Below are 13,606 nucleotides of genomic sequence, written 5' to 3'. Positions count from 1 at the left end.
CACATAAGCACATCCCGACCAGCGTCACCATGTCGCTGATGTAACGCACACGATTAATTTATGAATTATTAATCTTATCTACCTACTTATTTAAAAAGACCAGTGTCGCGCGCTAAATGAAAACAAGCTTGGTAGGCAGGTACCCATCCATTGGGGCTACTCCCGATCCCAGTAACGTCAATATACTTAGTAGGTATGCATGCCAGCCATTCACGCAGCACGTGTAAGTGAATCGAAAATGATGCTGTAGTCCGGTCGCCGAGCCCGTACGACGGGGACGGGCCGTCAAAGTGAGTGAGCGAGCGCGACAGCAATACAATTACGCGCGAGTGATAAGGATGGGTAGCATGGTGTCATTGGACGAAATTCTACGTGTTCGGCGACGATAAATAGAGAGAGAGAAGGAATAAAACATCAGTAAAATAATAATTAAATAAGTAAATAATATCCCATCAAAAACAATACTTGTCAAAAAAACCAAGTCTTGCAACTCAGTTGTTCTACGGTAAAAAGTTGTGAGATCCATGTAATGCCAAGTCCAGGCCAGGAAATCTTTAACGTTTTACATAAATATATTGACTTGGCCATCGCACTAAATAATTTAATTTACACGTGTTTTCATGCGATGGCCAAGTCAATATATTTATGTAAAACGTTAAAGATTTCCTGGCCTGGACTTGGTATTACATGGATCTCACAACTTTTTACCGTAGAACAACTGAGTTGCGAGACTTGGTTTTTTTGACAAGTATTGTTTTTGATGGGATCTCATTTCTTTTTGTATTTTGTAGACAGCAGTTATGTATCTAGAAAACTGGACCGAAATTGAAAAATTTTACTCGACTTGGCGGTTGCACTACCGTGCCCCCAAATCTCATTTCTTTTTGTATTTTGTAGACAGCAGTTATGTATCTAGAAAACTGGACCGAAATTGAAAAATTTTACTCGACTTGGCGGTTGCACTACCGTGCCCCCAAATATTTAAGTTTTTCCTAGATTCATACACCAAACACTACTTATATTCCAAATTTGAAGCTTCTAGGTCTGCTAGAAGTGCCTTAGAATTTTGATGATCGGTGAGTCAGTGAGTCAGTGAGTCAGTGAGTGACAAAATTAAGTAACTTTGACCCGTTATAATTCCTAAACTACTGGTTCAAATTGAATGAAATTTTAAATATACCGTGTCTTTACAATGCCTGCATAGCTAATGAAAATTCAACCTTCTAGTTTTATCCACAACGAAGTTACAGGCAGTCGAAAATGGCCTGAATTGCTTCGAGAAAAGGATGGTACGGCCGTGCCGCTTTTTTGCTCGACTTGGTGGGGGCACTGCCGTGCCCCCAGATTTTGCCACCTAGGTATATTTTGTGCCAGCGCGGTATTATTACTCGTAAATAAATAGGTAGGTGCTATTATTATCGCGAGTGACGCGCAAACGAATGCAACGAAAAACCTAAACCTAAATCACAGATAATCCTAAATCTTAAACCTGTATGTGCAAGTCGATTAAAATGTAGGCATATTTTTGAATAAACTACGATACGAGTACGAAAAACTAAAACTGGATTTTGTATTTTTTACGAACAGTTCATTTGATATTTACTTGACTGCTCCAGAAGGAGGGTTATGTTTTTTTTACATAATAATTATTTCTGAATATTTTTATGGAAAAAATAAGTTTTTTATTGATATCTACCTTTATTACTGCATGTTTCGATATTTTCCTGTTTTATATACCTAATAAAATAAAACAAAATGGAGTTTTATGATGATAATTTGTAGCGGGATACGAACCCACGGTGCTGGATATTGAGCGTCGGCTGTGATCGTTGTGCTACTTGGACATTATTATACCGTGTCGAAATTTTCAATAGCGTCTCTAATCTGTTTTTTGCTTAGTTACATGCCTTCATAAACAAAGCAGTAAACTTATTGGCTTTAGCGCCATCTTTTGATATAGCACGCCAAATAAATACTCCGCTCAAGTTGCTAGAATAGAAAGCATTAGCGGGTCGCAAACCGCGGGACGGTCAAGTCCGCTGCGGCACACTAGCGCGATCTGTTATCACCACTAGGAAACCAAGCGGGCCCGAGCAGTTTCAAGACTTAGGTCGGCCACATTTCGAGTATGGGATGATGCATCTGTACTAGTATTATATTATCTGTGGTATAACGTAAGTCTAACTTTTACGGTGGCTTTTTCTGTATATTCAAAAGACTGTAATTCTACTAACGTTATACCATTAAATCTGATTTTTATGTATAATATTTGGACAATAATTAGAAGTATTTTCCCTAACAGCCAGACAGTTTTGACAGTTCCAACTCCTTGAAAGACAGTTTTTTTAGCGTAGCTCCCAAAGCCACCACGACAAAAACTTCATAATTCACCAACATTATATCCTATATTGGGAGCATACGCTGACAAACTTTCAGCTTTTATAAAATGACGTAAGTCTGGCGTTCACTAGCTCTTAGTCTATAGCCTTAGCATTATCAAATAATTATTATAAGAAATGTTAGAACAACACGCAAGTTCAATATAAACTACTATAGGCATGTGTCATGTGACATCACGTTCAGCTTTTGCCGATAATTCTAAAGGTCAAATACATTATACGAACACACTATTCTGTTCTTAAAAACTCACAAGTATTCAAATCAACTTTACATTTTTATTTTTTTACTAGCTGACCCGGCGAACTTTGTTCCGCCTTAATGGCAATAAATAAGCAGACTTTTTTTTATTTCGAACGGGATAAAAAGTATCCTATGTCCTTCTCCTGGCTTTAAACTACCTCCCTGACAATTTTCAGCTAAATCGGTTCAGCCGTTCTTGAGTTATAAGTGGAGTAACTAACACGACTTTCTTTTATATATATAGATTTGTGTCAGTGTGCTCTTCTAAAGAGTGTAAGACGATTGTATGTAGGTACTATTAAAATGTAATTTTAACTCATTGGTTTTGTCTCATATTTGAGGAATGTACTATGTATCATGAGTAGAGTCTTCGTTTAAAAGGATGCGAACGATTTAAATTTCAATAGGTAGACAAAATTGATAATTTTTAATTATCAAAAATTTAAGCTTTCTCCAGTAACACTGATATTATTATACTGTGACTCATCAAAGTCATCATTGTCAAAAATATTGACAAATCGCGAACTGTCACGTCCAAAAAACTGACACGCGTCCATCCTCCGTAAGCGCCACCGCGCGACTGATTGAGATTGTCCAAGCCGTCATGGACGATTTTTTCCACATTTTTTAACATAGTAACTAAATAAGACGCAATATAAAAATTTCATCCGTTAAAAGTCCTCAAGTTATTTCTGAACTTTAGTTTAGTAAAAGATTTAGAATCTCAAATCGCTTATTTTAAAAATAAAACCATAAATAGAAAACGAATAGAGGTAACTTTGGGAATTTATTCTATCGAGTCAACTTCATCAAATCGTGTTTCCATCCGTTAATAGCCCTAGAAAATATCCTCAACTATGCCCAATAAAAATCTTAGCCTTTAATTTTACTGTTTAGTACCTCAAAAATGAAAAATGAAAACCTCATTTTCGCCATTTTCTCTGCTACCCGGCCTTAAAAGACCTAAGATTGAAGAAATCCCACGTTTTGCTTAAGCGGTAGGTACGCGGGAAAAAAGTACCTTGAATAAAATTTTTCGAATGTTTTTATTTACCATGGAGGAGAGTTACAAAAAAACAAAATGGTAAGTTGGATGCGTACATCAATGAAGAAGCACCAGCTTAATTTCGGCTGTCCAGCTAGGCCAGCTATTATCGTCACTCAAGGTTTGGTAACATGTCTCAAATTTGGGCTTTTTGAGGTATTTTTTGCATGAAAGGCATAAAAACGAAAGCCATTCTGTTCAAAATTCAGTTCTCACAAAGCTTATAGAACCTTTTTCACATATCATGCCCAATAACAGACACTGGGAGTTCCAGCAGGATTCTGAGCCAGCTCATAGAGCGAAAAGCGCGCAAAACCCGCTCGTAGGGCGTAAAATTGACCTCAGCCGGCACGAAGTCTGGCCCTCATCCAGTCCAGACTCTAATCTGTTGGATTACAAAATATGGCAACATTTGGTGAGGAAGGCCTGCTCTATGCCTCATACTGATTTGGAGTCCCTCAAGGCATCCTGTATTAAACCAGCCGCCGATATTGATACGAAATTCGCTCGTGTTTCTAGAGACCACTGACCGCGCAGTTTGAACCCTTGTATTCATAATTGCGAGGAAAATTTGAAATAATTTTTATAAGCATAAAATCTTTGTTTTAATACCTTTCTATTGGTATATATATATATTGGTATCCTAGACTGCATCTCACTTAACACCAGGTGCGATTGCGGTCAAATACCTGCCTTGTCTAGCATATAAAAAAAAAAAAAAAAAAAAAAAAAAAAAAAAAAAAAAAATGACTAGCTTTCCGCCCGCGGCTTCGCCCGCGTGGAATTTTGTCTGTCACAGAAAAACTTTATCGCGCGCGTCCCTGTTTCAAAAACCGGGATAAAAACTATCCTATGTTCTTTCCCGGGACTCAAACTATCTCTATGCCAAATTTCATCAAAATCGGTTGCGAGGTTTAAGCGGGAAAGCGTAACAGACAGACAGACAGACAGACAGACAGACAGACAGAGTTACTTTCGCATTTATAATATTAGTTGGGATTTGCGTGACGTCATTGCTTGTATTACATTACGAAATCTATGACAGATTCGCGTTTCGATAGCTCACAAAAAGTACGTCAAATACTGCGAATTTATTCCGCCAGGTGGCGTATCGTCGATTGAGATCGTTGTCAGTTGCCAATCACGTCATACATTTTGTATGGATGACCTAAACTGAACTGTCCCACCAAACTCAATGACAGGGGGGCGCTACCATCGTTCAACTATATGGTTTCCAACATGGCAAAAATCGGAACCAGCGATCCGGTATTGACGGTGGCGCCCCACTTTCAATGTCATGCATAGGACAGTTCAGTATTTTGGAACTATACTCACGCTCAGCCCACAGAATCATTGTCAGTTGACAATCGCAATCGATTCAGCAGGTATTTTAGAATCTCTTGGTATTTTTCTTAAGTCTTTCCGATAGTTTAAAAAATTGGACATGTCCAAACCGTTGCTAACGCCACCCTACAAAATATTTTTGTATCTAATCTACCCTATTAATTTTCCCTTTTATTTCCCAGGGCTAGTGGTAGACGGTAGTGTGTCGTTTCCCTTCAACGACGGTACTGAAGCGATGCTGGAGATACTGCCAGAAGATTCCCTGATGACAGTGCAAATGGACGACGCTCTGCCCTACTAGGTAGAGACAAGTGATTCAAACTTGAGACTATACTATATTCTAACGTACTCTAAAGATAGTTTCATCCACGAAGACGCGCCCCACCATTCTTCCGCTAATGTTTGAGTGTTATCGGTACACGCTAAATTATCCATGAGTGCACACGCACACTACAATAATGACGCTCGGATCAAACTACCCGCACCCCGCGCGACCGAGACAAAAATTGGTGGGGCGCGTCTTCGTGGATGAAACGATCTACAGGGTGTTAGGTAAATGGGTATATGAGCCGACACTAGCCCATGTTAACATGGGCATATAAATGGTATGGTGAAGTCAGAAACTTGATATCATCATTTAATTTTTTTTAATTTTCATCCATAATAAATTTTATACGTATGAAAATTAAAATAATTAAAATGAAGATATCAATTTTCTGACTTCATCATACCATTTATATGACCATGTTAACATGGGCTAGTGTCGGCTCATATACCCATTTACCTAACACCCTGTATACATTTGTATATTTCCATTAAGGTGGATTTATATTTGTTTGGCGTTTTGTGTCATGACGTATCAGAAAGAAATCGGCGTCATACATTTAGGCAGCGTCAAATAGTTCGTGACACCCAAAGTAGCCAAAAAGTTCGCAACACGTCTTGTTACGATGAGGGCTATCGTTTTTATACTTAACAGTTGGCACCCCTGGCGATTGACAGGACCTTACTCTACAGTGGCGCCATCTTGATGAGTGCAAATGCGATAGTCCTCCTACCACTTTAGCGCTCACAAGTTGGCGCCACTGTCTTCGCTACTAGCAAGTGACAGGACCTTACTCTACAGTGGCGCCAACTGGTGAGCGCTAAAACGATAGCCCTCATTGGAATAAGGTTGTGTTGTCTACTTTTTGGCCACTTTGGGTGTCACGAACTGTTTGACGCTGAGTGTACGAGTATTTGAAAATAATTATCTTTATTAAAATTGGGAATAGCTGTGATTTTTGTGGCGCTTCAGGTGGCTTAGAAAATAAAATAATGTTAATATGAAATTATTAATAATACCTACATATTATTATTAAAGAAACACAGCCCAAAAATGTGCAAGTAACAAATGTTATAGAGGTAAAAATACTGTGTTACGTTTCCTGTAAAAATATTGTAGGAATGTTACAAAAATGTAAATATTATGTTATACACCACTATTTTTTAATCAACGAATGAAGGATCTAAAAAGGGCAAATCGTAAAAAAAATTTCCTTCGCATACAAAATTGGCAATCAAAGTATGGGAAAGCTCTTTTTGTTTGTATTTTCTTTCACTATCCTATAATAATGTACGCGTGCTACGAACAATTTTGTATTTGATAGTGAAATATTGGAAAAATCATCAATTATTACAACGCTATCTAGTTAACTGCGCATCTGGCGGCCGTGACGTCACATCGCCGCTTTGGTAGGGACAGGGCGAAAGCGGAAGGTTTGCGTTGGAGGGTGAGTGCGAGGGAGAGTCGCATTCCAGCGAGGTACGCAGTTAGCTCAATCGGGTTATATAGACGAAGAGCTAGTGAACGCCAGACCTAAGTCATTTTACGTCGTTAATGCTGTGGATAACCTTTTTGGCCTAATTAGTTTAAGATAAATATTTGATTTAAGTCTATTATATGTGTCGGCTGTTGTTATTCCAAATCAATAAAATAAATAAATAAAAGCTGAAAGTTTGTCAGCGTATGCTCCCAATATAGGATATAATGTTTGTTGGTGAATTATGAAGTTTGGGTCATCGTAACTTTGGGAGCTACCCTAAAAAAACTGTCTGGCACGGAGTTGGAACTGTCAAAACTGTCTGGCTGTTGGGGAAAATACTTCTAATTATTGCCCAAATATTATACATAAAAATTAGATTTTATGGTATAACGTTAGTAAAATTACAGTCTATTGAATATACAGAAAAAGCCACCTTTTGTAAAATGACGTAGGTCTGGCGTTCACTAGCTCTTAGTCTAATGCAGTCTTCCCCTGACATTTCTATAATGAAAAAAAAAAAAATAGTGGCGTATGTTTAGTGTAAGACTGAACTTATTTTTAAGTGTAGATATTATAATCGAAAAGACCTACATGAGATGAGCTTATTTATTAATGTAAGTTTTTTTTATCCAATTCATTTAGGGCCCATATTAACAGGTAATTATCTGTCAGATAAACTACAAATTGGTTTCATAGGTCTCTGATAGAGAGCTGTCAGGTAAAGTCACCAATAATCGTCAACCTTGTTAGACAGAACTTGAAATCGAGTTTTAAGCTTTTATTCTAAATACGAGATAATTATAGTTAAATTTTATAATTTGGCACATATTTATGCTTAAAGTTAAGTGTAAAGTTAAATAATTTTAAGAATACATTTATAATTGTAATGATATGGATCTCTTGTTCGCCATTAAGCTGAGCCGTGTAATTGGTTGGGATTATTAATAATAATTTAATGTATAATAATTTGGAGTAACGGAAAATAAATAGTTAATAGTAATAATTATTAAGTTTTTTTTTATGAAAGTATCCTAGAGTTCTGAACAGTGGCAGTTAAATATCTTTGTGTATTTATTTTTATCAGCAGATAAATATTGAACTAGAAATCCGATGGTTTTATAATGTGTACGCAATCATAAGACTATATGTCAATTATTTTGTACCAGTATCAATGTTTTCTTTAACGCATGAAAAAACGTCTCTTCTTCTTTTTTTATTTTGGCAACGACTTGGGTTTTGAGAACCATGATTTCGCCAATGTCTTAGAGCTGTCATATTAAAATTAGTCACTTGTGGCACTGTGTTAACGTCAAAACGACGAAAAACAGTGAAATATGTATAACCATACCATAAAACTAAAAACAATTTTTGTAAACGCTTGAATAAATGAGAGATGACACTTTCATGTAGTTTGAATAGAGCGATGGACGCATTCAGCGCAGCTTCAGTCATTAGAATTAAGACGTGAACATAGGGATCAAGTATTATTGTTTAAAATTTTAAATGACTACATAGATTCATCCTTCCTTCTCAGCCGAGTGTCATTCAGGTGTCCCAGGCTCAGTGCCCGCTCCAATGCAGTTTTCTCTATTCCTATTTGTAGAACTAATTATTCAAAGAATAGATTTCTTGTTCGTGCTTGCAACACACATAATGTTCGATACAGTCACATTGATATATTCAATTGTTCTCTGCGTGTTTTTACTTCACATGTTAAGAAGGTTGACCACGTTTAAGTGGGATTGTTTCTGATGAACGAAATTACCTAGTTAAATTACTACGAAACTTTTTATAATATGTCTTCGCTATTGACAAATTAACATTGGAAACTTTTTTGGCTTATGAATAAACTAAACTTTTCCTGTACCTATAATGTAATATAAAAGCTGTATGTTTCTTTCATTAAATAAATAAATAAATAAATGTGAGACATGACCCTACAGCAGGGTGACTTATCATTGCTCACTTTTATTACAAAATAAGTTACTTATCTTAATCTCACGCCATAATATCTCCAATTACTCACTATATCTAAGCGACTTATCTTTCACTATACTTGAATTGCCATTCTTATGATGATGATGATGTAGAATTTTTCATGTAGGTATATGTTTGTCTTAAATGATTTCAAGACTAAAGGAAAATTTCGTGGCTGGTATAAAATAATTGACACCATTGAAAATTAAAATAGCACGATATGTAAAATATGTATACTGTTACCCTACTTATTGTTAACGTTACATCACAAAATTGGATTGGTTAATAAATATACACTTATTATGAAGTTTTTGGTTTTATTTTCAATCTATTTTAGGGTCAAATATCGAGATCTTTAAGCTTAAAACAAGAATTTTGTCATTCGTTTTAGAGTCACTGTTGCGGACGGGTGCATTAATATCATCGGGCGTGCGGAAATAAAAAATATCTTCGGTTCAAAATAAAGGTGTATTTCTGCAATATATGACCAATGGCTATCAAAAACATATACTTCAATCCTAAAAAACAAAAGGTATCAAAAATGATAAAAAAATTAATTTATTATCTTTTTTTTAACATGTTTCTTTTACATTTAATAAATTTTTATACATAAATTAGTTGACAAATCTAGTAAAGAAAATTAAATAAATGAAACAAAGGTATAATATAAAGTAGTACCTATTTTTATGAAATTGATTTACTTATTTTATTTTATTTAGCTTTTTTCCACTGTCTCGTGTGGCACTCAATGCGTTGAAATCTCTCTTTTGCTTCAACCACACCAACGCGTGCAGATCGCCAATGACAGGTCGCGCGACCCATGACAGTCCGCGCGACCTGTCATTGGCCTATAATCGCGCCGGCGATGGCGATGCAACGCGTGCCGACGCGTTGGTGTGGTTGAAGCTTTACGCAGCCAATTTTAAAATAAAGTTCCAAGTTATTTCTATATTATCCCCCACTTGACATAGTCGTCCACAACTTCATTCAGCCTTCTTGTGCTCAAATCATTGCTCTTGCCCATCAGCTCGGCCATAGTCTCGAAGCTCTCGTTCTCAAACGCTTCGCCGTCTTTGCTCACGTCTGCCGTGTCTACGGTGATCATGGGCAGCAAAAAGCCCGCGATGAGAAGACCGAAGGGCAGCATCTGTGGAAATAGATAAATAAATAAGCCGCAGAATAGAAAATTTCCCACCTCTCGTTCCCACCGCTGCAACTCCTGTGTAGCCGGGATATTGACCGCCAGTAAAAACCCAACTATATTTTTTGTAAAAAGCGCGCACGCAAAATGTGCCATGCTTGCCGTCGAAGAGACTCATGGTGATTTAAACTCCAGGAACCCGCCTACCCAGGTTTTCTATCTCGCAAAAAATAGGGGTTCTCTATCCCTAATAGGGGGTGATATCCAAAGTTGTTACCCCGAAAACGCTACATCGAACGTTCATTCGACGAGACATGTATAATCTATACTGCAACGTGTTATGTAAAAACATTTGCTAATATGTTTTATTCGATGTAGTGATAGTTCGATATTGCAATCAATCGATGTCGTGACATTCGATGTATCAACTTTCGATATCAAGTACCTGTAATCCCCCCAAAAAGCGCCATCCTGTAGGTATAATAATAATATTGATAAAATACAGTACTATATGACTATATCCTTAAAAGAACAAAATTAAAATTCTTATCACTGATAAACTGATTTTAATAAATAGATCTAAGAATTAAATAGGTACGATTGCCGATTCATGAATGATGACCATCCATCATGACACGCATTTTCATAAACATTATCAATATGAAACAAAAGCATGTTTGTTTCGTTCACCACCACAACGGCAGGTTATGCGCTGCATAAATTCAGGAGCATCCCGAAATTTTCACTAGATCATCCGTCCACCGAGGGGGTGTAAGAAGGAGGCCTGCTTACATTCTTCTGCCTCAATTCACATGTTGTAAGCTTTATTGGCAGTTGAATTCGAAATAATTATTTGAATTACTCCTTTAACCACCACCACGTCTAGTAGTCATGACGACACGTCTGTTGAACGACTTGTCGTGCAGGGGAAGGTTGAAGGCATAAAGACCGCGGGAGATCAAAACCGCACTGAGTGGTCCACTCCACGAATGTACAAGAAAGGCTGCAATGCGGGAGGAATGGCGACGGATTGTGAAGCTTGCTACCAAACCAGGCGTGACGACCACGACTACTGCCAAGAGTGTAGCGACAGAAGAAGAAGAAGACGTCTAGTGCAACCAGACTCACTCACCTCTTTCAACTCCTGATCAAAGATATCCCTCGGGAAAGCCTCCTTAGGGTCCAAGTCCAGCCTCCGTAACGCAGCAGCCATATGCTCGTAGTAGTGGTCAATAAGCCGGTCGAAGTACTTGGCTCGGAACGCCCCGTCTGACCCCGTGAAGATGAAGTACAGCAAGTCATTGGCAGCCGGTCCTGGATGTAAGGACTGGTAGTCCACAATCACTACTTGGACTTTGCCGTCCTGGAATGGTAAAAAAAACAATATTATTAGGTATGGCAAGGCTTCTTTTTGTGCCGTCACATTTCTTAAGGCCGTATTCACAAACGATGCTTGCTTTGTGAAGCAGCAAATGGAACCCATAGCATTGAGTAGAGCTCTGTGATTGGTTCGTATGTCACCCTGTGCGTTCACGCGCACTGCGAGACCTCATAGTAATGTTTGTGTATACGGGCATACATCTAACAAGTTAAGTATTTTTTTTGGATTTTAGAAATGTTAGGTTTTCAGAAAGTTAGCTTTCAAAAGTTAGGTCTCGAAAGTACCTATGCTATGTAAGGTTAGTATTTCAAAAGTAAGCTACGTACCTATTTTAAATTTAGCTTTTCAAACATTATCATTTATCTACCTAGTGTACTCTTTTTGGTGCACACAGGAAGCAGTCCCTCGCCCGTATTCACAAACTGTGCTTGCTTAAGTGAAGCAGCAAATTGAACGCACAGCGTTGAATAGAGCTCTGTGATTGGTTCGTGTGTCACGCTGTGCGTCCACGCGCACCGTGAGATCTCATAGTACCTAATGTTTGTGAATACGGGCGCCTGTCTCAATAGAATAGGTAAGTACATGATTGCTACGACTATATTAAGGACTGTGATGAAATTGGTTGTATCCGGTTGCTATTGTAGCCTTGAAAATAATCGAGGACAATGACAATCAAAGATGAGTTCCTTAGCTTTGCCTTGCGCCGCCATTTGAATTCTTGCCAAGTTTTCCGACGGCTTGAACTCGTACGTGGCCGATGACTCTTATAATCTCAGATGATTGTCATTATCCTCGATTATTTTGGATGCTTGTATTCTAAACGACGCAGACGCTTAAAATTGATTTAACCCCATAATACCTTAGTACCACCACCGCTGCAACTCCTGTGTAGTCAGGATCTACAGCTTGACCGCCATAAAAACTGAACCAATGAAGGTCAAGTTTGTCCCGGGGGAAAGTTAAACAGTCATTGGACCCGCAACGAAATTATTAAGAGAAAAGAATCTGGATGCGAGCGGCGCGGGACCGGCCGATACGGAAATCCTTGAGGGAGGCCTTTGTCCAGCAGTGGATATCCTTTGGCTGAAATGAACGAACCAACGAAACGGTGCACGCCATTTAAAAATTGCGAACAGTTGGTCTTTACCTACTCTTTGCTTTTTTATTCTACTAAGTAAATAGGAGTTAGTTATTAGGCATTTCAAACTTACCTCATCTATTTTATGCATGAGGTTGCTCTGTCTGAAGTCACTGTGTATGATGACCGGCCTTTTGATCGGCTCGTAAAAATTCTTGAACTGCTCGAAACAAAACGTCTCGGAGAAGAATTTCTCCAGCTTCGCCCTGTTCTCCTCACGAACCATCTGCGCCGTCTTGCTCAGCGTTTGTTTCAACATAATTGTTATAGGATGATCATCTCCCATCATTGGTCTTTTCAAAACTCCTTTAGCTGCTTCGTAATCTTCCGGATATTCCTTCTGATATGCTATGGACAACGCGTGGAGTTTCGCCAACTCCTCAACTGCTGTCGACGCGTATTCCCAGTCGATAGACTTCAACCTGTCGTATGTTATGAAGCCATCTTTAGACAAATCCTGCAGCACCACCACCTCTTTCAAATAATCATTGCTGCCTCCGTAATACTTGGGAATAACAAGTCTGTGTTCTTCTGGGATGTTGTGCTTGTCTTCTATTTCTTTGTACGTCTTCGTTAGCTTCGTGTAAAAGTGTCTTTCGGTGTCGAAAATAGTGAATGTTTTGACTTCTTCTCGGAGTTTTTCCGCGACGACGGCGACTTTTGCGAATACGTTTATATCCTGTTTCTCTGCCGATTTGATAGTAGCATAGAAGAGTTGGGAGGTGAAATTGGAGCCGGTGGTTGGTATAGCTGACGTTTGTATGTCCGGGTCTCCATATTTTTGCTCGACGGCTATTTCTTCCAAGATATTTCGTAATGCAAGTTCGCGCACGTCCGTCATGTTGTTAGCTCTACGCAGTACTGAAGTATGAGAGGTGTTTTTTGTGTATTTATAAAATTGATACGAGATCTAAATGTACCTCGCGATTAGGTTTTATATCAGTTAAGTCTGCAGCTGCTGGCAACGATTAGGACGTTGTGCTGATGATTGTTAAAAGCCGGTTTTGTTTGTCATTGTCATAGTCATATTTTATTCCATAAACAAAAATATGTACTCTACTTGTACTACTTGTTTTAGTAACAACAGTATAGGCTTCAAAAAGATGATGCATTAATAGTACATTTTCTATTGCTT

The 13,606-nt window shown here is 38.2% G+C and overlaps 2 protein-coding genes across 2 annotated transcripts in view; one reads left to right on the top strand and one right to left on the bottom strand.

The window, feature by feature from the left end:
* Positions 1-9,118, top strand: part of LOC135085004 (NAD kinase 2, mitochondrial) — a 43,065-nt gene extending 33,947 nt beyond the window's left edge. The window contains exon 11 of the mRNA XM_063979779.1: positions 5,212-9,118. Coding sequence (XP_063835849.1) covers positions 5,212-5,330 — 119 coding nt within the window. The 3' untranslated portion in view covers positions 5,331-9,118. The remainder of the gene's footprint in view (positions 1-5,211) is intronic.
* A 142-nt stretch (positions 9,119-9,260) lies between these two features.
* Positions 9,261-13,350, bottom strand: LOC135085008 (uncharacterized). The gene is made up of 3 exons (XM_063979783.1): positions 12,545-13,350; positions 11,085-11,315; positions 9,261-9,958 (listed from the first exon to the last, which is right to left on the bottom strand). The coding sequence occupies exons 1-3, from the start codon at positions 13,310-13,312 to the stop codon at positions 9,758-9,760; spliced, it is 1,200 nt and encodes a 399-aa protein (XP_063835853.1). The 5' UTR covers positions 13,313-13,350; the 3' UTR covers positions 9,261-9,757.
* Between the last annotated feature and the right edge of the window lie 256 nt (positions 13,351-13,606).

The sequence above is a fragment of the Ostrinia nubilalis genome, chromosome 27 (assembly GCF_963855985.1).
Source record: "Ostrinia nubilalis chromosome 27, ilOstNubi1.1, whole genome shotgun sequence".
Taxonomy (NCBI): Eukaryota; Metazoa; Arthropoda; class Insecta; order Lepidoptera; family Crambidae; genus Ostrinia; species Ostrinia nubilalis.
The sequence above is the reverse complement of the archived record's forward strand: the minus strand, read 5'-3'. Positions and strand labels throughout refer to the sequence as shown.